Source organism: Hippopotamus amphibius, chromosome 4, assembly GCF_030028045.1.
Source record: "Hippopotamus amphibius kiboko isolate mHipAmp2 chromosome 4, mHipAmp2.hap2, whole genome shotgun sequence".
NCBI classification, from domain to species: domain Eukaryota; kingdom Metazoa; phylum Chordata; class Mammalia; order Artiodactyla; family Hippopotamidae; genus Hippopotamus; species Hippopotamus amphibius.
In genome coordinates, this window is record NC_080189.1 from 97,786,054 (window position 1) to 97,812,200 (window position 26,147).

Genomic DNA, 26,147 nt, shown 5'->3' on the forward strand with positions numbered 1-26,147 from the left:
TTTCAAGTCACACTGTGAAGGTGTTTGCTTACTCTACCTAAAAGACCAGCCCTGGGACTTCCCTGGTGGTCCAGTGGTTAAAAATCCGCCTGCCAATGCAGGGGACACGGGTTCGATCCCTGGTCCTGAAAGATCCCACATGCCTCGGAACAACTAAGCCTGTGCACCACAGCTGCTGAGCCTACGCTCTAGAGCCCATGAGCCACACCTATTGAGCCCATGAGCCACAACTACTGCAGCCTGTGTGCCTAGAGCCCACGCTCCACAACAAGAGAAGCCACCACGATGAGAAACCCGTGCACTGCAATGAAGAGTAGCCCCTGCTCACCGCAACTAGAGAAGGCCCACACGTAGCAACAAAGACCCAACACAGCCAAAAATAAATAAAATAAATATTAAAAAAAAAAAAAAAAGACCAGCCCTGGTTGTCATTCTTAATCATTCATTTAACAGTTACTGAAATGCTCGCTACGTGTCTCTTACTGTGCTAAGTAGTAAGGATGAATGGTTTCTGCCTTCAAGACAACTAAATCAGTATGTGAAAATCACGGTAGATGAACTCAGTGTTTATGGAAACACCATGAACAAATACATAAAGTGGACGGGAGAACATAGACCACAGTTCAAAACACAAGCACTGGAGTCATACAGACCGGGGTTTGGTTCTGAGATGTTCGCATACTAGTCTCGTGATTCAACCTCTTTCACACTCAGTTCCCTCATGTGTAAATGTCAATAAGGACCCGCTTTATTGGGTTAAATTAAATGAGATGATGTATGGAAAGCATGAGAGTGAATACATAGCGCTTCTCAAATAGATGCATATGCAACAGTAATATGCACTGCTTATCCTATCATGGAACAGTAATCCTTAATCACGTAACAGTAATCCTTCCATGATTGTAAGAAGGAACTGTTGAGAAGGTGCTAGAAAAAGGGTATTTATTATTCAATAAAAGAAGGTGCATAGGTGCCAAATGCCTCGATGTCTAGCAGAAGCCTGCAGCCTTAGTCACTTCCCAGCAGCACCTAAAATTCCAGAAACTAAATTAGCAATAAGAGAGGACGGTCTGATCTCGCTCTGCCGCGTGATGAGGGTCAGCTTCCTGGACACGCAGGTGTATGCTTTTGACTGTAAGCGTCTCTTCTGGGCACCAAATCGCTATCTCATTGACCAGACCTCTGATGGGAACTGGGCAAAGAAGGTTTAAGGCAGCCCCCAGCTATCACATGACCCCAAAACATCTGTCTCCAGCTTCACTGTTGTGAGATGTATCCGTCTGTATCCCTGCTGAGGTTGCTCCAGTAGCTCCGATACCCCACAGGAAAGAAGACTTCACTTTCTCTGGCAGTTATCACAGCCGGAGATACTTCATGCCATTTGCTGAGTTCACAGGATGAAAATAAAAAAGACAGTAATAGCTGTCATTGTTTGTGTGTCTTTATGCATGTGTGGGAAGCAGTAAGTCTAAGGGGAAAAAAATAGTTTTCTATCTTTCCCTTTTATTCCTGCAACAAAGTTTTTGCAAATTTCTTCTCTCTCAAATCATACATTATCCAGAGAAGCTTTGAAAAAAAAAAGACTTTACATTCATTCCAATTGCTACCTTAAAAATGTCATTGCTTACTGCTTGTGCTTCAAATGAGTTACTATATAGTACATTTAAGGACAATCATGCATCCGAAAGCCAACAAAAGAAATGCTCCCAGAACAATTTGGAAGCTGTTTGAAGAAAAGTACTGAAAACTGACCACTGTAGCAGCAGCAATCAGAGATGGAGGGGCTGAGCTGAAGCTATTATCAGGCTGCCCAGCAGGCCCAGGGCCACAGACACATCACAATGGCTATGATCAGCAACCCAAAAACGAACTCGCCTCCAGACTGCAATTTCTGCAGTGCAATTACGCAGAGGCATTTGATCAAAGATGTTTAATGTTCTAGCCCATGAATGCCAAAATCACAAATCATCACCACCTCCTTCCAGAGCTGTCTGTCATTACTTCTGATGTGGAACACACTCACTACAGTGAAAACAGTCAAAACCAAAACAGATTTAAAAACAACACAAAGAAAAAACAACACACACACACATGCACCCCCTTCCCACTCCACACTCCACAGAAGGTACTCTGAAATCAAAGTAAAATGGGGTTTGCCAAATTCTAGGTTAAACCTGGAGATGAGAGAGAGTCCCCACTGCCCCTGAATATATTCTTCCCACGCTTCCAAAAATTATCTGTTCCCAGATGACCATATTCGACCCCATTAACTAGAACAAAGTTTTCATTTTCTACAGTACGATTGCAGTCTTACAAAATGAACCTATGTGCAAACTCTTACAGTGACAAATTCATACTCCAGTCTCTATAACCAATAATCACACCCTTTTCTGGGGGCAAGTTTTGAGGTGGAGAAGGTTTCTGGCTCATAACACATGGAAAGGGTGTATATGTTGTGGAAAACAAAACTGGGTAGTCACAATTTAAACATCCAATGGCAATGCCTAGAAATAACTCTGAGTGGGGCCCATCCCGATGGGAACAGACCAGACCTGCATTTAGGGAATGGCAAGGTGCTCTCTGATTTCCATCTGGATCTCAGCCCTGGCGCTTGCGTGGAGAGGCGAGGAGGTGTTACCTTATGTCTAAGTCATTATTTTAAAATAGGTAACAGAAACGAATGAAAACCTTACATTGGATTTTTCCAAATAATTCATTAGATAGTACATATTGAGTACCTTATACAAGCAGATAAGCTACTTCACTTGCAAACATTTTTCAGTATTCAGATGAAAGCTTTGAAGTATTAACCCTGCATAAACCAGGTTTCTTCAGTGGTGTGACCATATTTATAGCACCATAATAATATACTATAATAATATATGCTGTTACCACATATGTTTATAAGAATTTTATCAATTTATCTGCTGATGTTTGGGGCGGTCCCTTGCTTTCTGCCTCATAGCATTCATCGTTTCTTTCCTTTTCTGGTCCCTTTATCCATTCCTCCAAAACAGATTTTTTTAAATGCTAGGTACAAAGATTATAACAATAAGAAAATCTCTGCTATCAAAAATTTTATAGGTTCTCCAAAAGAAAAGAACAGGGATAAGAAAACAGAACCAGAACAAAGTCTCCAAAGCAAATACTTCCAGCCTTCCGGGCTCTTTCCCCTTCAACATCTCCCAAAGCCTGCCTGCTGGCAAAAAATCCCTAGAGGTGCAGAGAAACAAAGTCACGGGTTCCTTCTTCCTCATGTGCATTGCCAGAATTATGTCCTGCCGATGAGGTCCAACATCTCTTCACCACTTCCAGCGTACGTGTGTGTGTGTGTGTGTGTGTGTGTGTATGTATGTGTTGACACCCAATTCTAGCAGAGGTTGTCAGGCAAGGTTTTGGGAGGGGGTGGGATTCAGTTAATTCACAAGAAATTTGCAAAAGTGGAAAAGAGAACAGTATTACAGATAACATACTCCATGGTAACAAGCTAAATAAAGAGCAAAGATTTTTAACTAGAAAGAAATAGATTATGTTGTAAACACGTAGACAGTTTTAGTCTACTGTAGGTCAATGAGGTCTACAATCTAAAGAACTATGGTTCTTTGACAAAATAATGCCATTTTTAGCAACACAGATGCAACTAGAGATTACCATACTAAGTGAAGTAAGTCAGAAAGAGAAAGACAAATGCTGTATGATATCACTTACATGTGAAATCTAAAATATGGCACACACGAACCTATCTGCAAAACAAAAACAGACTCAGACACAGAGATCAGACTTGTGATTGCCAAGGACGGAGAGGAGGAGGAAGAGGGATGGACTGAGAGTGTGGGGTTGGTAGATGCAAACTATTACATTTAGAACAGATAAACAACAAGGTCCTACTGTACAGCACGGGGAACTATATCCAATCTCCTGGGACAAACCATAATGGAAAAGAATATTTTAGAAAAGAACATATATTTGTGTAAACCTGAGTCACTTTGCTATACAGCAGAGATTGGCAGAACATTGTAAATCAACTACACTTAAAAATTAAGAAAAAAAAAAAAGCTATGGTTCTTAGATTAGCTATGGTTCATTTAATAATTATTGAAACAGACTTAAGCCATTTAACCAAGGTTCAGAGAACCAGCTGGCTGACAACACAGTGGTGATACAATGGTGGACACTGATTCACTCATTCATTTGCTCATTTAGCAAACATTTACTGACTACCTACCTGAGAGCAGACACTAATAATCAAGCCTAGAGTCACGGAGCCTGTCTGTACGCGAGACACTGTGCTAAGCACTCTCGATGCCATGCTCCCAGGAATCCTGTGGGTCACTGAAACCCACGGGTAAGTGAAATAACCAGTAAGTGATGAAACCGAGATTCCAACGGAGGCAGGCAGGCTCCAGGGGGAGAATGATGCATGACGCAGCCCCCGTCCTCGTGAGGCTCTCAGTCTAGACGGGGGCCCCAGAGCAAACACACGGCTTATGGAAGCTGAATCAGTCTCTGCTAGAGGTGTACACACGGGCCCCGGAACACCAGAGGAGCATTCACGTATGGTCCCGCATCGCTTGTTCACCTGCATTCTCCACCCACACACTTCCTTCATTTACTCCCTCTCTCCTCACCTTGAAAAGAAAATCAAATCTTAAAATCTAAAATTTTCTTTCTAACTCGTAGGATTTTTTCCCCTCTCCCTTGATATGTGTGGAGGTAATTACACCTAGCTTAAAACAACTGTTTTTCAAGCATCTATTCTGTATGAGGCATTGTTTGTGGGGTGGAAGTTCAGATACATCATCACGTATGTATTTGAACTGCAGCTCCCGCCTATTTCTCTGTAAAGGCCCAGGGCTACCTGGTGTTTCTGTGTTTTAAGAGATGAAAAAATCTACACTTTTCTCTCAATATTTTAATAAAGGATGCTAATTCAGGTGTTTTGAAAATACAGTAAAGGACAAATACAATGTATTTCTCAGGCTGATCTTACCCTGTAGATCTCAGGTTACAATTTCTGTTTGAAAGATACTGAAGTTTGGTTTCTGCCATTAAGGAGCTCAAAACATAGCAATAAGATAGTAATGGAAGAGAGAGACAGAAAAAAATTGATATGTGAGAGAAAGATGATAAGTGCCACACAAAAGGAACATTATAGGCAGGCTCAGAGAGAGGAATTACACTTTCAGCAAAGGGCAGCTGATGCAATATTTGTGCTGGCCTTGAAGGATGTGAGCAATTTTATGGACATTTACAGGAAAGAAAGGGTGTTTGAAGCACAGGGAAGGGTACGAGTTAAGCGTCACAGGTGGAAAAGTGCAGCCTACATCATGGCAAAGTGGAAGAGGGCTGTTAGGCTTTCTTGTGGGTTATGAAGAGATAAAGTGAAGGATACAAATGGTGAGGCAGACTGGATCTGACAGGACTGTGGAATTCATTGTGATACTTTATTCTGCAGGATGTAGTTCCAAGGGTACCCCAATACACAAGATGGTAGGCATCCTTCAATAAAGTAAATAAAATAAAGTTTGGTAGTCCAAAACTTGGGGAAAGGCTACAGACCATATCAAGCTCTGGATGATTCTCAAAACAGATTCACAAATTAGATGCTCCAAGAACTAACATTGGCTTTGTTAATCCAGCCTTTTATTCAATCACAGAACTTTTTTTTAGAATATTTATTTTTACCCTAAAAAGAACAACAACAACAAAAATTCAGTTGCTTCGTGCAACAGGAAAGCCATTTAGGCCTTCATGCAATGGAGTGATGGCTTCCCAGTGGTTGTGGTGCCTTAAAGACATTGTAAGAGGAGTGTGAACCAGGAAGAAGGGGAGGGAGTGGTGTAGAAAATCATCTAGGAGGCGATCACAATAGTCTACGGTAACAATAATGGTTTCCTATTCTGTAGCGCTCCCTGTGCACCAGACATCACATGAGGTGCTGTTCACATTGCTCGTGTTGTAACGAGAGCCAGATGTAGGGTAAAAGCAGCAGTCCCTATCCAGTTTCAGGGAGAAGATGGACCAGCCTGTATGCACCAGCTCCCCTCCCATCCTCTCAGCTTCCTCTATAATTTTTCCCTGTCTTTTCCCCCTAGCACAGGTGCATGTGCCCTGTAACTTCAGTTTGAAAGAAAACAAATATTTGACATTTGAATGCTGCCATTAAACCATTTTTTTCCAATAATTGAGATTCATTCCCCTCTCTTTACTGCTCTCTGCCGTTTCTTTAAGATGTGTCATAAGCTAGAACTAACAGGGAAAATAGGTTGTTAACTACGCCGAATCCTACTTTCTCCTTTTCTCCTCCTGGGTAAGGATCAATAGCAAAGAGGAAACAGATTTCAATTTTTGCTAATAAATGAGCAAGTGCTTGATCTCCCTCCCAGCCCCCTCTCCCTGCAAGACTGCTCTGATACTATGGCTAGAATACTAGGCAAAGGCCAGAAGCAGAGAAAAGGCTTTGGTTTCCCACAACCCCTCTCTAAATGGCTAGATCTTTGCAGCAGAGTCTGAGCCTACTTATCCAAATGTCCATTTGCGTGAGGAGTGAATATCAGGACTTCCTTCCCCCTCTCATGCAGGGGGAACAGAGAGCCTGGAGGAGGGTCAGAGCTGCTAGGCAAATGCCACTGTGTCTTCGTAGCCCAGAGACTAGAAGTGCAAATGTGGGCATGAAGATGGCCCAGGCTGGCCCAGGCTCATCTCTCCATCAGTTGACCACGGGAGGTAGAAGAGTACCTACCTGTCTCTCTTAGTCACTGTGATTCTGCCCATTAGGGAAAGACAGCCCATGAATGTCAGACTCTGCCAATCATATCCACAGATTCTCATTTGTAGAAGAGAAAGACAAGATGGAAAAGGATGGAAACTAAGGAGCAGAAATTCCCCTTTCTTAAGGCTGAGGCTAAAACATGATCTGGGAACAAAAGCATTCGTTTTTCCCCAAAGGATATTATTTTAGGAAAGCTGGACAAAACCTTCTGCCCCAAAATTCTTTCTCCATTAAGATCTCAGATTCTAACATCAATAATGTATCCATGATGGCTTTTCACATTGTCCTCTGATTATGATCTCTTTCGATACGAATAGCCTTGAAAGGGGTAACCTAAACAGCAACTAGTGCAATACTTTGATGGGAATTGGTTTTGCCTAGGGCTACATGGGAAGCTGGAGTATTGGGAACAAGAAGGCATGCTGAGAAAAAAAAAAAAAAGAGGAAGAGAAAAAGGAAACGAAGAGCCCCAAGCACAATTGTGTCACCTGCATAATTACACACCTGCTTGAATGCTATCAGCAAATACTATCACGTTCCCTCCATTGATTTCAAAGGACTTTGGGTAAAGTCCTGGATGTTAGCAATGCCCCATCCCCTGGCTTTTCAGTAAAAATATCATCTGGAAGTGTGGGAATTTATGCAGGAAAATTATATATATATAATGATTTTATAATAAATAAGATGAACTTGGTGATAGAATCCTAACATATCCCTTAAGCATAGCAATTATACATTATATATAAGTGTATATTAATATTATATAACATATGCTATAGATACTATATAAGTATTTGTTATCTAATTATATAATTGATAATTACATATCAATATATTATATAATTATAAGGGATATGTTAGAGTTCTATCAGCAAGTTAATTTAATCTATTGATACTTTATTAATTTAACATAATTGGAGGAAGAGTAGAATACTCATCTGAATTAAAATGATTTCTGAGGTTGATTGATTTCTAGGAATATTTTTTAAGAAGGAACAAAATAACTAGATTTATGATACCCTTTGCACCCGTATTTTTAGAATAATTCAAAATAGAATTATGGCACAAAATAGAAATTATGGGGTGAAAATGTAAAGCAATTACTTTCAATTTTGTCACCTTAATGATTTCCAGCAGAACAGAAACACTTTCAGGGAGATGTGGGTTTGGAATTTTTAACAGTGTGTGAAAGTGCTTGATGCCCTGACAAGGTCACTTAAAATACGGGAGTTCAGTGATGCAGCCCCTCTCAGTGAAGACAGAGACCGGCTATGCTACAGTGGCTTAGGAAAAACATGACAATGTGACAATAGACCTGCATGCTGGGAGGAGAAGTAATTTATTTTCCTTGTATTCTCTTTGCAAGATACCACACAGAGAGTCAAATGCATGCCCAGGCATGCATAAGGCAAGAGACGAGAAATTAATTTACTTCCCACATAGAACTTGCAGTTACTGCATGCTAAGCTGTTGTGCTTATCTTTGGAAGTTCATCCTCAAAGGCCGAATAAAATTTCTACTGTTTGGCTTTTTATATGAAGTAGTATATTGTTTGCTTAAACATGGAAAGCTCATTTTATCAAGTATCTTTGCAACCGTAATTATGTGCTTCAAAATATTAGCTCTGCTACTATTTTTCAAATGAGTTTTTTTATAGTTTGCACTGCTGACTTACTACCACCTCTCTGAAAGGGATTTTCTCAGCTGTTTTCACCTTCTGTCTGTATCACGTTCACTCTCCTGCAGCATTTAGAACTGGAGCCCAGCAGGCAAAGTGATTTAAGGGCAGGACAATGAGAAACGGATGCCTTCTTTTTTTTACAAAGTCATGGACGTGTACTTGTATCCAACTTTGTTTTGGGGGAAGCATTCTTTTAATCTATGTGCTCTACTCCGTGACATAGTCACCTTTAAAAACATAAGGACAGATTGCAGGATTCACAATTTCTTTTCACAACATTGAAAAGCTTTGGTGAGTGTTGCAAAAGTCACAGTGTTCTTGGGTGCTTAGGTTAGTGCATGAGACATCACATTAAAGAGGGAGAAAATTCCCACAGAGACCCCACTTCCCACTCCCTCCACAACAGCTCTTCTTGCTGTGAGTCTGCTCTAAAAGGGTCTGTGACACCTACCCCTGCAACATACAAGACATTGCTGCTTTCCTACGAGGTGACTGACAGCAAGGAGACACCCAGCCAGGCTGACTGCTTTTTCAAAAGAGAGAAAAGGAAAACCACGCAGATCTGTATGAAATGGGGTCTGTGGTAGAGGTGAGAGGAAGGTGGGGACCGCGGTCAGAGAAGCTGTTGACAAACGTGGAAAGGAGAGGACTTTGAAGGAGAATACTGAAAGGACTTTGTAAGCTGGAAATGACAGTAGGAGGGGAAAAAAAAGACCAATTGTAACTTTCATATTACAACACCAATAAAGAATTTAAAAGCGGTTTGAGATTTTCATAATATTTCTAAAAATCCAAACAGGTGTTGCCCTAGACCAGGGTTTCTCAGTCTTGGCACTGTTGACGTTTGGGGCTGGATGATTGTTTGTCGTGAGGGTGTGTTCTGTGCCTTGTGGACCGGTCAGCAGCATCCCAGGCCTCTACCCAGCAGGTGACAGTAGGAGCCCCCACCCTGAGTCATAACTACCAAAATACTTCCAGACATGGCCAAGTATTTCCTGGGGGGCAAAATCACCCCTGGCTGAGAGTCACTGGGTTTTAGCTGCATAATAACACAGTAAACTATCAAAATACAAGTGCAGACCCATTTCCTAAGCTTGATGTTTCATCGGTCTCTGGGATGGCTCAGTCACTGGCATGTGTTTGAAGTTCCCAAAATGATGCTATTCTGTCTAATAAGTCTAATCCTCAGTTGAGGGAGCAATCAGTGAGTGCCTACTGTGTGCCCAGCATTGCCTTAGATGAGGAGAGTACAAAGGACTGAGACACTGTCCTTAGCCTCTAGAGGCTTAGGATCTAGTGAAGAGATGTACACACAGTGGATACTTTTCCAAGATGTTCTCAATTTCCTTAAAGTTAGATGTTCAGGACGCTGTGTCAGCACAGAGGAAGAGCTGGTAGCCTAATGGCACAATGTTTGAGATATCACTACCTTTCCACCAGAACTGCTGAAATTCAAAAGCAGCAACATTCAGGAATTAAAGCAACTGGAAGTCATATATATAGCGGTTTCACTACTGTATACATGTACATACATATGTACACTTGTACACACATACACACGCACACAGCAGAAATGCACACGTGTATTGGAATGGTCATGGCAGCACGCAGGAGATGCTGTCAGTGCGTCTCCCAAATCCCCTTAGCACTCTGTTCTCGTACACGTCAAGCGCTTCCTAGCATCAATAGAAGCATCTGTGACTCTCTGCCAGGGAGCTTTCTCTGGCCACAGGGCCATGCTCTGCCTGTACCCAGAGCAGCTGAAAGGGCCTGAAGTCACTATCCCTGGAGCAGTCATCAACCAATGGCAAACAAGAGCTGTCCCATGCCAGCTAGTGAGTGGCCGTAGTATTCTGTCCAGCCTGCATCCTATGCTCTCTCCCAAAGGACCCCAGGGAGGATGAGGCCCACTGTTGCTCATCCACACACTCTGTATTGGACTTATTCCTGTTTGTGTCTTATTTCTCCATGTCCCTATAAACTCCCAAATCAACTATTGGAACGCAAATCCAGTCTTAAGGTTTGCTTCTGGGATAACCCAGGTAAAGACGCGGCATTGTTCATATAAGCTAAAGACTTAAAAAAAAAAAGTCATGTCCCTCAACAGAAGCATGGCTAAATAACTGTGACACATTCATATAATAAAATACTATGCATTGACAAAAGTAAACCAACTACAGCTTCTTTACACTACTTGAATCAATCTCACCAAACTTAACTTTGAGCAAAAGATACGAGAAATAAAATAATCCATACTTTGTAACTACTACATTAACATAACGGTTAATATCAGGCAACACTTGTCCATGGCGTTGAAAGGTATGAAGGTGGTTGCCTTTGGGAAGAAGAAAGGGTAGACAGGAGCAAGGGGACTGGCAGTGTTGCATTTCCTCACATCCATAATGCTACCTGGGAGTGTTCACTTTGTGATAATTCTCTTATTTGTACCCTTTTCCTGTATGTGTATTTCAATTAGGTGTTTTTAAAAATCTCATCATGGGGCAATGGGAGAAAAGCAGCGGAGTATATAATGGAGATCAGGACTTGGGGAAGAGAGGGTAGAAGAAGAGGAGGTCGTTACACTGGTTCACATTAAAGAGGGTCCCTATCCCTAACCAAAGATTCAGGAGCCATCGTGAACCTTCCAGCTAAAATAAAAAAAATAAGCAAAGGCAGGCGCGCAGCCTGCTCCCTGAATTGAGGCTGAGGGAGACTGGAATCTCACTAATTTCCACTGCTATTTTCCCTGCGCCTTGCCTCCATACTCTCCTTTCTTAGTCTAAGAGTAGATTGTTCCTTTCTGAGCTGCCTTGAGGGCTAAAAATTTCCTCCATAATATGCAGAAGCTAGGTAGGGAAACCAGCAAAATCAGTCATGAGGCATCAGAAGTGTTAGCTGTGCTAACTTTTCAGGAGAACTGAAGAGAGGTCTTTACCAAAGTCTTAACACCCTAAAAAATGCAATGTTCTTTCAACAGCTCTTCTAGAATACTCACTTTCACTTGCACCTTAGGTACTTACCAAGCATTTGGCATGTTGAGACAGCACCTCAGACATCTAGACGGCGCTTTACCCCAGCAGCTACTCTCAGTTGGTAAATAACCGTGGAAATGCTTCAGCAATTGTGTTCCTAATCGGTAGGTAAATGAATTACAGACAGCCAAGGATTCACTTTTATTCTTTCCTGTTTTCCTGCCGCATGATGTTTGTAAAAGATTCTGTTGGCTCTAGCCAAAGGATTTTGATTTCTTCAACCCTTGGCCCCCTACGGGGTCTTTCAAAAGAAAAGCCATTTCTGTCTTCTCATCTATGTCTGTATTCCAGTGCATCAAAGTAGTTCATGGAAATTTCAGCGACAGCCTGGTTGTAAAATTGGAGCCACGTTGCTGCTGGTAGCTTTTGCAATCTTCATTAGTATTTATGGATGTGAACCCAGGCAGCGGCAGTTATATTCCCATGACCGAGAGCCTGTTAAAAGCCACCTTACTGTCCTACCTTAATTGGACTTCCGTCTGAGAGGAAAAAATAACTGATTTAATTTTCTCCTGCCATTGACCTATGATACTTGTAAGGCGTAGACTTGCCTTATCTCTTCGAAATGGGCCCTAGGAGGGCTAGCACCTTGGTATGAAACTTCTCGAATAAATCCATTTGAAACTGGGGTCAGAACTAATTGGATGGTGAGCTAAACTGAGAAGTCATTCTCCTGCCTCAAGGTCAGATCAGGTTCCTTCTGAAAAACAAGGACCTGATTTTGAGGCCGTACAGCCGTGAAGGAGATCTTGGAGAAGGTTCTAAGTCTTTGTGGAAAAACAAAACAAAACTCCACCATCTTTCCAGTTCTTCCCCCCACCCCTTTAGTGTGGGTTTTTTCGTGCTGTTACAACCACAACAAAGGTGATTTATTTTTCCGTGTTGAGTGATGCTTGCTCCCTTGGCGACGTTCACCTTCCCCAGGAGTTCCTCACTCTTAAGAACTGTACAGCTCATCTCCTGAGAACCATGCTTCCAGTTCACTGGACTTGAACTGCTTCCCAGGTGAGTCATTTGACTTACCGGCAACTCTAAGTGCCTCAGGAAGGCGACAGGATCAGTACTTTCACCCTGCTCTGTCACTTGAAGTCACTCCAGCAGCACCTGAGAAAGAGCCTGGTTCTCCTACCTGCCTCCCAGGTCGGTCGTGTTTGGATCAGCATTCAGGTCCAGGATGTTTCTCCCGTTGTGAAATATTTGGCAGACGTGGTTCACCTTTTTCTTCTAGGTTCTCCTTTCATTCTTTTTCCTTCTAGGATGGACAGAGCAGCCCTTTATTCCAAACTACAGATCAGGACCCCTCTGCCAACAATGGATTTTTGTTTGAAATTTGTGATGTGTTCATTTGAAACACTTTAATGTGCTTTCTGGATTTAAATGATTTAGACACTAGACCACACTTTGTTAGATTTAACGAGACAAATTTAGTAAGAGGAAAATTTGCATTAAAAAACAAAACTCGGGGGTGGGGGGGCAGAGTTCTTGAGGTGCTAGCCTACTGTGTTCCCCCTTGCCTGGCAAAGACATAAAGCTACTCTTTCTCCTCCATAAAAAAACAAAACAAAAAACATTCCATCAAAGGACTGTTTGTTCACTACCCACTTATCAGGCACTTGTGATAATACTTGCAATAGTATCATTTTCCTATTTATTTACTTTGCAAGCTGACCTGGCTCAATTATTCTTTGTACTTTTTTTAACTTTATCATTTATTTTTATCAAAAGTACATAATTTTCACATGACTTTGACAAGCTTATAAGAAAGAGCAATAGTCTCTTGTCACCCTTTCCCAGGCCAAGTCCATTCAGTTATTTGACTCTTTTGATAATGTCCTCCATTTTCTCTCTCTTTCTAAAACATCTGTTGACTGACTGTTGAAATTCCACAGAATGGTCTCAAGTTTTTGCTTTACTTTCTGCTTTTCATCTCAGCATTTTTGTCCAACTTTGAGTTTCCTCAAATTTAACTTTCAATTTTTATGCTGAATTTCTATTTCAGCTTTCATTTCCAAACATTCATTCTTGTTCTCTGAATGTTGCTTTTTAAGACTAGATGGTACCTATCTTATACATGCAGCATCTTTTCTTATCTCCCTAAGCTCATTATTGCTTTCAAGCTTTTGTCCTTGGCTCCCTGCATTGTCTCTATTCACTCCAAGTTTTCTTTTCTTGTTGTTTCAGTCTTTCTCTTTCTGGTTGGAAGTTTACTCAAATATCTGGTGATCCTTGATTGTAAATGTATGCTTTCCTTTTTTATCATTATATTTTTGAATAGGTGATAAACTCATATGCTTCAAAACGCAAAAAATATATAAAAGAATTTGGTAAAAATTTCCCTCCCATCTTTGCTATCCATGCATCTGCTCGCTTCCCATCTCTTGCATTGGTAACCACCATCCCTGGGCATCCTTCCAGAGTGCCTTTATGCATCGAAGAGAAAAAAGAATAGATTCTTCTCTTTTCTCCATGTGCATAAAAAATCGCATATTAAATGTTACATTTACTGCATTATACTTTGTTTTACAGATAATCATGTGACTTTTAGATTTTTTGTATAGCTTCAAAATACGTGCGACATAGAACACATCTTCATTTCTCTTCAGAGCTGTGTAGTGTTCCTTGTCTTCGGGTACTCTGGGTCTATTTATGGATATCTCACACAGCTCCACTGGTTTTCTCCTTGTATTCATGACTCAACATCACACTGTTTTAATGACTGAGGCATTAGAATATATATTAATATCTGGCAGTGCTAGTGCTCCCTCATTACTCTTCTTTTTCCTGCCTGTTCTTAATTAATTATTTTTCCAATTAATTATTTTTCCACATGAACTTGGGGATCAAATTGTTTCTTTTTTTTAAGAAGTTGGAATTTTTATGGAAATTTATTATTTATATAATATTACCATCATCATCGTTATTATTCTTAAAATCAACCAAGGGAGGATCAAATACTATCCAAGAATGTGGAATGTCTTTTCATGGATTCTACCATTCTTTTGTGTCTTTCGTTAGCGTTCATAAAGGTCTTTCACTTATTTTAAATTTTTCCTGAGTTGTTTTGAATTGTTTTTGATGCCATTTAAGTGGAGTGTTTTCTTACTGATTGTAATTTGTATATATAAACTATTTTTTCCAATATATCTTAGTAAATCTCTTAGTAATTCATTGTATCAACAGAAGCAATTGATCATCACTACATTCCCAGTCCCCAGATGGGACAGTCAGAGAAGTCAATCTTACAGCATTAGTCCCCTAGGATGATAAGATTAATTAATACACTGGATTTGTGTTTGGAATAGTATACCCTCAAATTTTAATTTTTGAATATTTTTATTATGAAATACTAAACCATACAAAGAATATATTTCATTCAGTGCAATTTATGAAGCACAACAAGCAAATAATCACCCATGAAAAACATTCCATCCAAACAAGAAGAGAATATAATGAATCCGTATCCACCTTTGTGCTCCTCCTCATCCCATTCCTTTCCATGCCACCACTCCATCCCATATGCACTGGCCTGAATTTTGTCATCCTCCTTCTCTTATTTTAAAAAAATGTATCGCTTCTGTATGTATTCCCAAATGATATGTTTAGTTTTGTTTATCTTAGAACTTAGTGTTCTTTACCTTAGAACTTTGTGAAAGTGGAAATAGATTGTCTTTTCACACATTATTGTTTCTAAAATACATTTATCTGTTTTCCTATAACGATTGTTACTTTAATTTTACAACACTATGATATGGTTAATAACCCACAAAATAATTTGTGATTGCTGTTGGAAACTGGAGTTGATTCCAGTTTTTTTTTCCCACTTACAAACAGTACTACTAACATTCATCTCCCTGTTCCTGGTACATATGCGTAAGAACTGTACAATGTGACAAAACATTAACAATTCGTTAATTCTAGGTGATTCCATTGCTATTTTCATGCCCATTATACTTTTCTCTCATCATTTCTGTAGGTTTGAAATTTTTCAAAATAAAAAGGTCAGAAGGTAGTTGACCCAGCAATCCCACTCCTGAGTATACATCCAAAAAAGCCTAAAACACTAATTTGAAAAGATGCATGCACCCCCAGTGTTCATAGCAGCATTACTTACAATAACCAAGACATGGAAACAACCTTAGTGTATGTCAACAGATGAATGGATAAAGAAGCTGTGGTGTATGTATACGTATGTATGTATGTATGTGTGTGTGTACACGCACACATACACACACACACAATGGAATACTACACAGCCATTAAAAAGAATGAAATTTTGCCATTTGCAGCAACATGGATGCACTTGGAGGGCATTATGCTCAATGAAATAAGTCAGACAGAGAAAGACAAATACTGTATGATATCACTTATATGTGGAACCTTTAAAAATACTACAAACTAGTGAATATAACATAAAAGAAGCAGACTCACAGAGAAAACAAACTAGTGGTTACCAGTGGGGGGGGGGAGTGGCAAAATAGGGGTGGGGGAGTGGAAGGTACAAATTATTGGGTATGAGACAGTCTCAAGGAGGTATTGGCACAACATGAGGAATATAGCCAATATTTTGTAATAACTGTAAATGGAAAGTAACCTTTAAAAGTTGTATAAAAATTAAAAATTAAAACCTAAAATAAAAAATAAAATTGCCACTAACCAAAAGAAAAGGTAGGGAGGAAAAAAAAACTGATGAAAGTCTACCTATATTCGGCCCCACTGATTGAAAACAGCCTAATGAAAAATAATGGCTATAAAAGACCCAATTTCATTCCTTTTTATGGCTGAGTAATATTCCATTGTATATATGTGCCACATCTTCTTTATCCATTCATCTGTCGATGGACATTTAGGTTGCTTCCATGTCCTGGCTATTGTAAATAGTGCTGCAGTGAACATTGGAGTGCATGTGTCTTTTTGAATTATGGTGTTCTCAAGGTATTGGGTCATTTGTAGAGATGTGGATGGACCTAGAGTCTGTTATACAGAGTGAAGTAAGTCAGAAAGAGAAAAACAAATATCATATAGTAAAACATATTATGGAATCTAGAAAAATGGTAAAGATGGTCTTATTTGCAAAGCAGAAAGAAAGACACAGACACAGAGAACAAATGTACAGATACCAAGGGGGAAAGGGAGTGGGATGAATTGGGACATTAGGATTGACATATACACACTACCGTGTGTAAAATGGCTAGAGGGAACCTGCTGTGTAGCACAGGGAGCTCAGCTCGGTGCTCTGTGATGACCTAGATGGGTGGGATGTGAGGTGGGCAGTGCGAGAGAGGTCCAAGAGCAAGGCAATATGTGTATACATGTAGCTGATTCACTTCACTGTACGGCAGAAACTAACACAACATTTCAAGCAGTTATATGCCAACTGAAAAAAGAAATAGTGCCTACATTATGTAAAAGCCAGAACTAAAGTCCTTATTTAGGACCATTAAGAAACTTTTTAATGCTCTGTATATTCAAACAATTAAGAAAAAATGGGAATTGAAATATTACTACCAGATTTTCATGAGTAGGAATCAATATCAGCATTCTTATGTTACATCAAGCAAAGTTGGTTTATTCTATGCTTAAAAAAGATGCATTAAAAATTTTAGGAATTCCTTTTACATGTTACAAATAAGTAAAATGTTGACTATTTTAAAACATTTTACAAGTGTTAAGAACCTAGATGTATTATTAGTTTTGTTATTGCCAACTAGGTTACCAGTCTGTTCCAATATTCATCTGATATTAGATGATTTCTGAAAAAGATTTATAAAAGGAATGTTTTACATCTTTAGTGTTTATATTATTAGCTCACATGCCAACAATCTTATCAGTAACCCTCTCTGGCATAGATCACACAAAACAATCAGTTTTATCACCTGTCAAATCTATTATTTTGAAGAAACTTTACGCTCAAGAATAGCTGTGAAAATAGTGAAATATTTAAAGTTATAAAACATTTATTTTATAAATATTTTCCAGTATGCTCTAATAACATCCACTGAACATTAGTGGAGATTGATTGTGTAATTAAGAGTAAAACCATTAATAATACCTCTAAGGTTCTCATACTTGATGTCAACTGTGTTAAAATATTCAACATTTTATTTATTTGTAATGTGAAAGAAGTCTCTAAAATTTTTTATGAATTTTTCTAAGCATGGACTAAATAAATTTAGTTTTATATGACCTAAGAATTCTGATATTGACTCCTGCTTCTGAAAATAGAGCAAAAATGTTTCAACTCCTGTGTTAATGTGTTCTAACATATTAAAACATAGTCTAAAGCTGTAGTAGTTGCAAAAAAGATCATACTGCCGTGGAAAGAGACCAAGATAAACAACAAATAACAGAGAGAATTGAATTATCCTGCAATTTAATATCTGGCAGATGTTATAAGCCAGTAGAAAATGATCAATTTATTTAGTATTTTTACATTTATTTATAATTTGTATTTATAGAATAATTTGCTGAATAGGAAACAGAGTTAAAAAGGTTAATTTGCCTAAGGACATACAAGTGTTGTATTAAAAGGCAGAGATGAGAATCACGCATAATCCACCTAAATCCAAAATCATGCACTCAGCTACTACTTCATCCTGTCTCACAATGAACTTGAAGCCAGTCCACAACCACAGTAGAGACACACACAGACATAGGCGATGATGGGTCTGAGGAATGTGGCAGAAAGCTGGGTGAAGTTTAGGAAAGTCAAATGTAGGTGAGATAACAAGATCACTAAAAGAAAATAAATCATAATAAGTGAGGAATAAATGTTGCATATTGAACTACATTTGCTAACAGACTTTATATGTGGTATGACATTACTGGAAACACCAAGCCTGACACTCTAAGGGAACCTCTGTGCCCTACGTAGGCAAGAGCTATTTGGTAAAGTGTGAGGTTTTCTTTCACCAAAGACCCAAGCAACTTGTTGAGGAAACTTTTTCCTCCATAAAATAACTAGACCCAAGAAGAGTAAGATGTGTCCCACTGGCTGGAACAATATGAGCCCCAGAGAAGGTGGAACAGAGCTCAGGGAGGAGGCAACAAAGACAGCAAATACCTGCAGAGTAAGAGACGGCAGTGTTCTTGAAATTCCACTTTCTCCTGCATAGCTGTAGCTGGGCACATCAGCTAAGCCACACTTCCCAGCTGCTCTTGAAGTTAAGTGTGACCCTGTGACTAATTTCTAGTCAATAAATGTGAATAAATGCATGTGCCACTTCCAGGTTTATACTTTTAGGAAGCAGGTGTACCTGCTCATACTCTCCTTCTCCTTCCATTGGAAGGATGCTGATGAGAAGGAGGTCTTAGGAATTGGTACAGCTTCAAGATGGACGGAACCTGGGTTCCTGAATCACTGTGTGGAGGAGACATACCCACCGGCCAAGACCATAGCCTTCCGCATGAGGGAGAAATAAACTTCCATTGTGTTTGAACCCTTAAACCATTTGGGGTCTATTTACCAACACAGGCAAGCCTACCCTGATTAATAAAGTTTTTGTCTATGCATCACAGAGACCTCAGCCACATTCTTCTACACTTAAGGAAAGACCTTTTTGTCAGCAGTGTGAAATAGTAGGTACAGAGTAGACCAGAGAAGGTGGCATAAAAATGGTGATAAGAGTGGCAGCAGATGTTGGCAAGAGAGACATGATGAGCAGCAGCTGAAAAAGAGGAACCAGCGATGCTTAGAGAGCTGCTGCTCTTAGGCACTGGCTATGAGAAAGGGACAGGGTTGAGGGCTACCCATCCTGTACAGTTAGGAACAAACTTTAAAGCAATTACCTAGCTTCTACATACTGTAGGTGCCTTCAGAATGTTCAGGTTGTATATATGTGATAGGAGTATGCAAATACGTAGTTAGAATGAATATCTTCCAAAACATGAAAAAACTACAGTTGAAGGATTATGGATGAGCGTTCTTTGTTTTTCTTCCTTCTGAATCATTTAAGTGCTTAAAAGAAGCACACCATTCATTTATAATGAAAAAAATTTTTTCTTGACTTTGAAGGAGAAAGATTCCTCCTTTTAAGTATATAGTTTCATGAAAATATTTAATTTCTATATATAAGTACATAATAGGGATGAGATGTGAAGTTTTGTCCAATTCCTATTGTGGAATCTTTCGAGAAGTGAATATTTATATACTACATAGAATATGACTACACGTTCACCAGATCCCCTGTTACATAATCGGCTCCTTTGAAGGCAGACACTCTATTGTACTCAAGATTATCACTGGCACTTGGCACTCAGGAGGCACTCAGGAATGTTAAGTGAATGAATTTATGAATGCGTGGGTACTCCAGTAGCTTTTAATATGTAAATTCAATGGTAATTGATAAAGCATCTCAGCCTTGGAATCCTTGTTCACTTATTTCAGTTTCACTAAGTGTATGATATAAAGTCACTGACTGATCACACTTAAGACACCTAAACAGTGTTTTTTTGTTTTTTTTTTTCTTTTACTTTATATGTCACAGCTCCATTCAACCCAAATATAGGTGCAGATAGCATTGTCAAGTTTGACACTTTTGGAGATGGAATGGGACGATACAACGTGTTCAACTTCCAGTACGTGGGTGGCAAGTACTCCTACTTGAAGGTTGGTCACTGGGCAGAAACCTTATCACTGGATGTGGACTCTATCCACTGGTCCCGGAACGCCATCCCCACTTCCCAGTGCAGCGACCCCTGTGCACCCAATGAAATGAAGAATATGCAACCAGGAGATGTCTGCTGCTGGATATGCATCCCCTGCGAGCCCTACGAATACCTGGTTGACGAGTTTACCTGTATGGATTGCGGCCTTGGCCAGTGGCCCACTGCAGACCTATCTAGCTGCTTTGACCTTCCTGAGGACTACATCAAGTGGCAGGATGCCTGGGCCATTGGTCCGGTCACCATTGCCTGCCTGGGTTTTATGTGTACCTGCATGGTTGTGACTGTTTTTATCAAGCACAACAACACACCCCTCGTCAAAGCATCTGGCCGGGAGCTCTGCTACATCTTGTTGTTTGGGGTTGGCCTGTCCTACTGCATGACATTCTTCTTCATCTCCAAGCCGTCACCAGTCATCTGTGCATTACGCCGCCTAGGGCTGGGGACCTCCTTCGCTGTCTGTTACTCAGCTCTGCTGACCAAGACAAACTGCATTGCCCGCATCTTTGATGGGGTAAAGAATGGCGCTCAGAGGCCAAAATTTATCAGCCCGAGTTCTCAGGTTTTCATCTGCCTGGGTCTCATACTGGTGCAAATTGTGGTAGTGTCTGTTTGGCTTATCCTGGAGACTCCGGGCACCCGGCGGTACACCCTTCCAGAGAAGCGGGAAACAGTCATCTTAAAATGCAATGTCAAAGATTCCAGCATGTTGATCTCACTTACCTACGATGTGGTCCTGGTCATCTTATGCACTGTGTATGCCTTCAAAACGCGGAAGTGCCCAGAAAACTTCAACGAAGCCAAGTTCATTGGTTTTACCATGTACACCACGTGCATCATCTGGTTGGCCTTCCTCCCTATATTTTATGTGACATCAAGTGACTACAGAGTAAGTCTTGGAATGGTTTCTTCTTTTCCTTCTTCTTGTACCCTGCTACTGTTTTGTTATGTAGAATTTAAGATAGACTCCTTTCATCTCAGCAGTTAGGTAGCTAAATTATAAATGCCGTGATGAACCACCATATTGTGTATGCAAATTAACCCCATAAGTTTTAAAAGCATTTACTTAGTGCCTACTACGTAGAAAGCATTGTGCTAGGTACAGAGAGGAAGAAAAATGTAAATGGCATGGGCGTTCAAGCAATTTATAATCTAGTGGGAGAAAAGTATAACACACACACACACACACACACACACACACACACACACACACACCCCCTTAAAACTTTTAATTAAATTTAGAAAGTGAAGGACAAGAGAATAAGACTCACACCACTGGGAGCCTAATGAGAATACTTTAAATTAGACACAAGAGGACCTTACTACCACAGATGGATCTGTAAATGAAAGCAGACTTGCAACATTAAGCCAGGATCAGTTTAGAGATCTAAAAATTTTCACTCGAGCTTCAAATACGCATCATTATTTCTCTAAAAGAGGTTAAAATACAATATTTATTTGTCGTGCTTTTTCTACAACTTTAGTTCCTGTAGACGTGGTGTATATATGTAATCCTTGAGTTTGTGAAAAGTCTTACTGTCTATATCAAGGTAACCTAATTAAGTCATTATTCATATAGTCTTCAATAATATTTAGTTCAAATTTCTGGGCTTCAATGTAATTACCATCTCCTCTGAAAGAAATAGTTCATCATTCCGTCAGTATCTCTCAAATTGTTGAAACCATCCATCAGTTGCTCTCTCATTTAGAAATGTGATTTTAGTATCTTCCGGTGAGTGAGTATAAGAATTTTTTCCTCCTGAGGCAATTGGTTTTTATTCTCTGTATTTCTTAGGTTGTTATAAAGTTTTCCAGAGGCATTGTGGATTCCTTGTTACACCATGATTTCACAAATTAAACAGCCTCTGTAGGCTGGAATAGTCCCCAAATCTTCTGTTTATCAGCAATTCCTATGTGACCAAACTCTTGAATATTGTAGCTCAAAAAAAAAAAAAAAAAAAAAAAAAGACAAAGCTATTTACAACAAGGGATCAAGAGATTGGCAAAGCTTAATGTGTCTAGTCTGTTAAATCACCCATAACCATGTGACTGAAACCCATGGACCACCTTAAAGGAGAAGCAAGAAAAGTAAAGAATATGCATTCAATGTTAGGGTAGCAGTCATGCTTTCTACAACTACCTATAAAAATTTTTGAAAATCTGTCAAAAGAGAAAACATCAGAACTAAATCAGCAAAATCAAAGATCAGATTATATGCACCACAGCAGAGTCTGTATCTTTCGAGTATGGGGATTAAATGGAGAACTGCAGTTAATGTGTTTTAATGCCACCATTTCTATCTTTTGTGTTTCTGTACACATCCCCCTTCTATAGATCTGTAAGGATTTTTTTTTTTCCAGTTCTTAGGACCATCCTTGGCAGACAGGACTTGGGGGATTGGGACTGCAAAATAGTTACATTGTTAATTATTTTATCCTTGACATATGATTTGAAATGATTCATTCTCAAAAAAAGCTAATGAAAAAAAAAATAAAGCAAAAGATATTACTGAGAATAAAATTCAATTTTATTGAATGAACTAGCATTTATTTCTAAAACTGACTTTTTTTCCTGTAACATGATAGCAATATCATGATTAAGTGAAATTAGCTGAAGATACCAGAAGTTTCACCACATGGCAGAAGTTATAAGGAAAATGCAGCAGAGGTTGTAGAGTTGAGTGTTTTAAGGCCTATGCTAATTAAGGCAACAAATCCCACAGAGATCATCTGAGGTCTCACTTATCCTTGCAAAAAATGCCAACTAACTTTACAAAAGAAATGAGACAGTAGGCCAGAGCCTCCAACACAGAGGTTTTCATATTGGACTGCACAGTCAATCAACTGGATAGCTTTGAAAAAAGTGTTGATACCTGGGGCACAGCCTCCGAGATTCTGATTTAATTGGCCTGATCTGTGGCCTAGACATCAGGATGTTTCAAAGCTCCCCAAGTGACTCTCATTTGCAGCCAGGATTGCAAATCGCTGCTCTAATGGATCACATGCTCTTCTTGTGCCAAAGATATCTTCAGTTTGGCCTGCACTGTTTAGAAATTCTTCGAAGTATTTGTCAAAGTTAGAAAATTGAGAAATTTTATATAACTATCCAGATTCTTGGCTTCTCTTAGCAAAATAAAACATGTGGACCCAATTCCTACATGCAGCGACTTGCTGATTGAGTACTGTTTGGGGCTCAAGACAGACCACTCTCACTCCTGTTGCCCACCGCTCCCACCAGCCCCAGAATTCTTACACCTGGCACCCTTCACGTGTCAATCCACATGGACCTATATAAGTATTTGAGCTCCGGACCCTTGTTTTAGATCAAGATTTAACATTTCCCAGAAGGACACCATGTGGCTCAGATAGAATCAGCAGCATTAGAAAAGCACCCCCTGATCTCAAGGCAGCTGAAAGAAATTTGGGTATCAGTCAAAGTTTATGCCTCAGTACTTTGCCACCCATTGGGAATTATAAATAAATATAAAGCACCATTCCACTCTTCAAAAAGTTTATATCCCAGCTGGGAAAAAAAAAAAAAAAAACAAGCGTGAAAGAATTCAAGATTAACACAGAAGAGTTTATAATTAAATTGGTGATAGAAACTCTTATAGGCCTGCTTGTTTCAAAAAAAGAGTTGGGTCAGTAAGAGCTCAGTCTTTCCAGGAATCTCCTTAAAGAGGCGGGATTTCACCCCGTACCTTGGTAGGGAAGTACAAGTACAGTAGATAGAGAATATAGGGGCTACAGGGAATATTCTTGAGGCAAAATAGAAATGAGCCAAGAAGAATGCAGTAATATGGATTGTACTCAAATGGAAGACAGGTTAGGGGAAGTCTAGTGAGAAACTAATGAGAACTGGCAACTTGGTCAGATTATACCCAGTATTTCATTTAAATCATGTTTAAGGGCTTTGTGGTCTCATGATTTTTTAATATTTCTTCTTTTCTTTTAGTTAGTTGCTTGCCTGGGCAAAAAAGTGACATGATTAAGGTAAGAGGGAAAGAAAGGAACTAACCACTCTTCCTGATCAACTTCCAAGACCTTACTCTGCTAAGCGCTTTGCATACATGAGCTCCCTTATTCTCAATAGCACCCTAGAAAGCAAATTTCATTATCCATTGGAAAGATGAGTAAATAGACTCAAAGATAATTAACTTCCCAGGTGGCACAGTTAAGAAATAGTAGGACACTTTTTTGGATCCAAATCCTTGCCTTTCATACTACACCACACACTCATCTATCCTTGACATGAAGAGTGGATTTATAGAAGTCAGGCCTAGAGCAAGCAAGACTAATCAACGCTATAAGAGTCATCAAGACGAGCAAGCAAAAGCCTGGGTAAGAATCCAAAAATTCAAAGGATCTTTAAGAAATATCCAGCCCATCTCCTTCTGTATCACAACAAAACCATCCCAAATAGTGTAAGAATCAAACACTGAGTCATCAGGGATTCAATACATAGTTTAAATGGTGTAAATAAAAACTAGGTCATGTTTGGGTGGAAAGTTTGCCATAAAAAATTAAAATGGGTAATTACTGAGTGTTTTGTTCATTCATGTCTTCCAAAAGTATTTGAGCATTTATTATGGGCCTTGGAGATACATCAGCATAGACAAGCCCCTCCTCTTTTATAACTTACAATCTAGAGGGGAATGAGAGGAGGACAGAGACGGAGAGTAAATAAAGAACACACGAAAATTCAGGATAATTCATGCAGTAGTGAATGCTGTGATGAAAGAGATAGGGCTTATGCTACTTCAGTGCTTCCCAAACTTTAAGGTGCATCCACCTGGGAATCTTGCTAAAATTTTTGATTCAGTGAGAAGAGATAAGAGCCAAGACTCTGGATTTCTAGCAAGCTCCCAGATGATGGACATGCTGCTAGACAAAGGACCGTACTCTAGGTATCAAGATGCTGGATTCTTCTTGGAGTTGGTGCAGACAAAGCACTTTACCTAGGCAGAGACTTGGAGGAGACTTTAGAATTCTTACAAGGTTTAAGTACTTGCAAAGAAATTTCAATTTTCCCATGTCGATTATTTTGAAGATTTAAAGAAATGTATCACATCTTATTCTTTCAAAACATGTTTGCCACCCCTACTAGTGCCTATTTCATAGTATTCTACCAAAAGATGGGAAGAAGCCAACCAGGGGAATTCTACACACTAGGAAGAAGAAACAGCAAGCATAAACACCCCTAGGCAAAAATGTCTTAGAAAAGAAAGGTGTATCTGGCTATAGTTTAATGAGTAGATAGAAGAGTGATTTTATATGAGAAGTAGGCAGAGGGTCAGATGACATAGGACTTTATAAGCCATTACAAAAAGTTCAGATTTGGTCCTATATGGGGAAAGAAACCACTGAAATACTTTTAAGCAGAACAGTTTAATGATATCACATTTTATTATAAAAAAATTAAGCTACTAAAAATACGACAGAAAGGCAAAAGCAGGGATTTAGGAGAGCAGCTAGGTGGCTGCAGTAGGTGTCTGAGTCAGAGCTGATGGTGGCCAAAGCCAAGGGTAGGATGTCAGCGATGGAGACAGAACCTGTCAAGAACCGTGAAGGGTTTTTAATCCATCCTGCAGTCTAACAGGTTAGCCTGCCACAGTTTCAGGGATGCTGACAGAAGACATGAGACTCCTGATTCAGAGACAAAGGACTTTATCACTCACAGCCGCCACTGTAGCCAGAATGTAAGCATTTATGTAGGTTCCCCACATCCCAATTTCCAGTAGGCAACACAAAGTGGGCCAGGTGACACCTGCATAAGCAGTCATGGAAAGATCAGTATTACTGATTTTCCTTTTCGCCTTCACTTTGAATATATCACAGCCCAGCACTGTTACCAGTCTTATCCTTATTTAAAAGGTTGGTATTGTGTGAACACATAGGTTTTAGCATGAATTTTTATTTTTAAAAGAAAATTGCAATAAAATATTATTTGTCTTGATTACTGAGCTTTGGGTTCCTCCTTAAAAGTGTATCTCAAGCAAGTA

The 26,147-nt window shown here is 39.6% G+C and overlaps 1 protein-coding gene across 3 annotated transcripts in view; it reads left to right on the forward strand.

Moving 5' to 3' along the window:
• GRM3 (glutamate metabotropic receptor 3) overlaps positions 1-26,147 on the forward strand; it is a 233,403-nt gene that overhangs the window by 187,745 nt on the left and 19,511 nt on the right. For all 3 annotated transcript variants that reach the window (XM_057732213.1, XM_057732214.1, XM_057732215.1), the window contains one exon: positions 19,969-21,035. In XM_057732213.1, the coding sequence (XP_057588196.1) occupies positions 19,969-21,035 (1,067 nt within the window). The remainder of the gene's footprint in view (positions 1-19,968; positions 21,036-26,147) is intronic.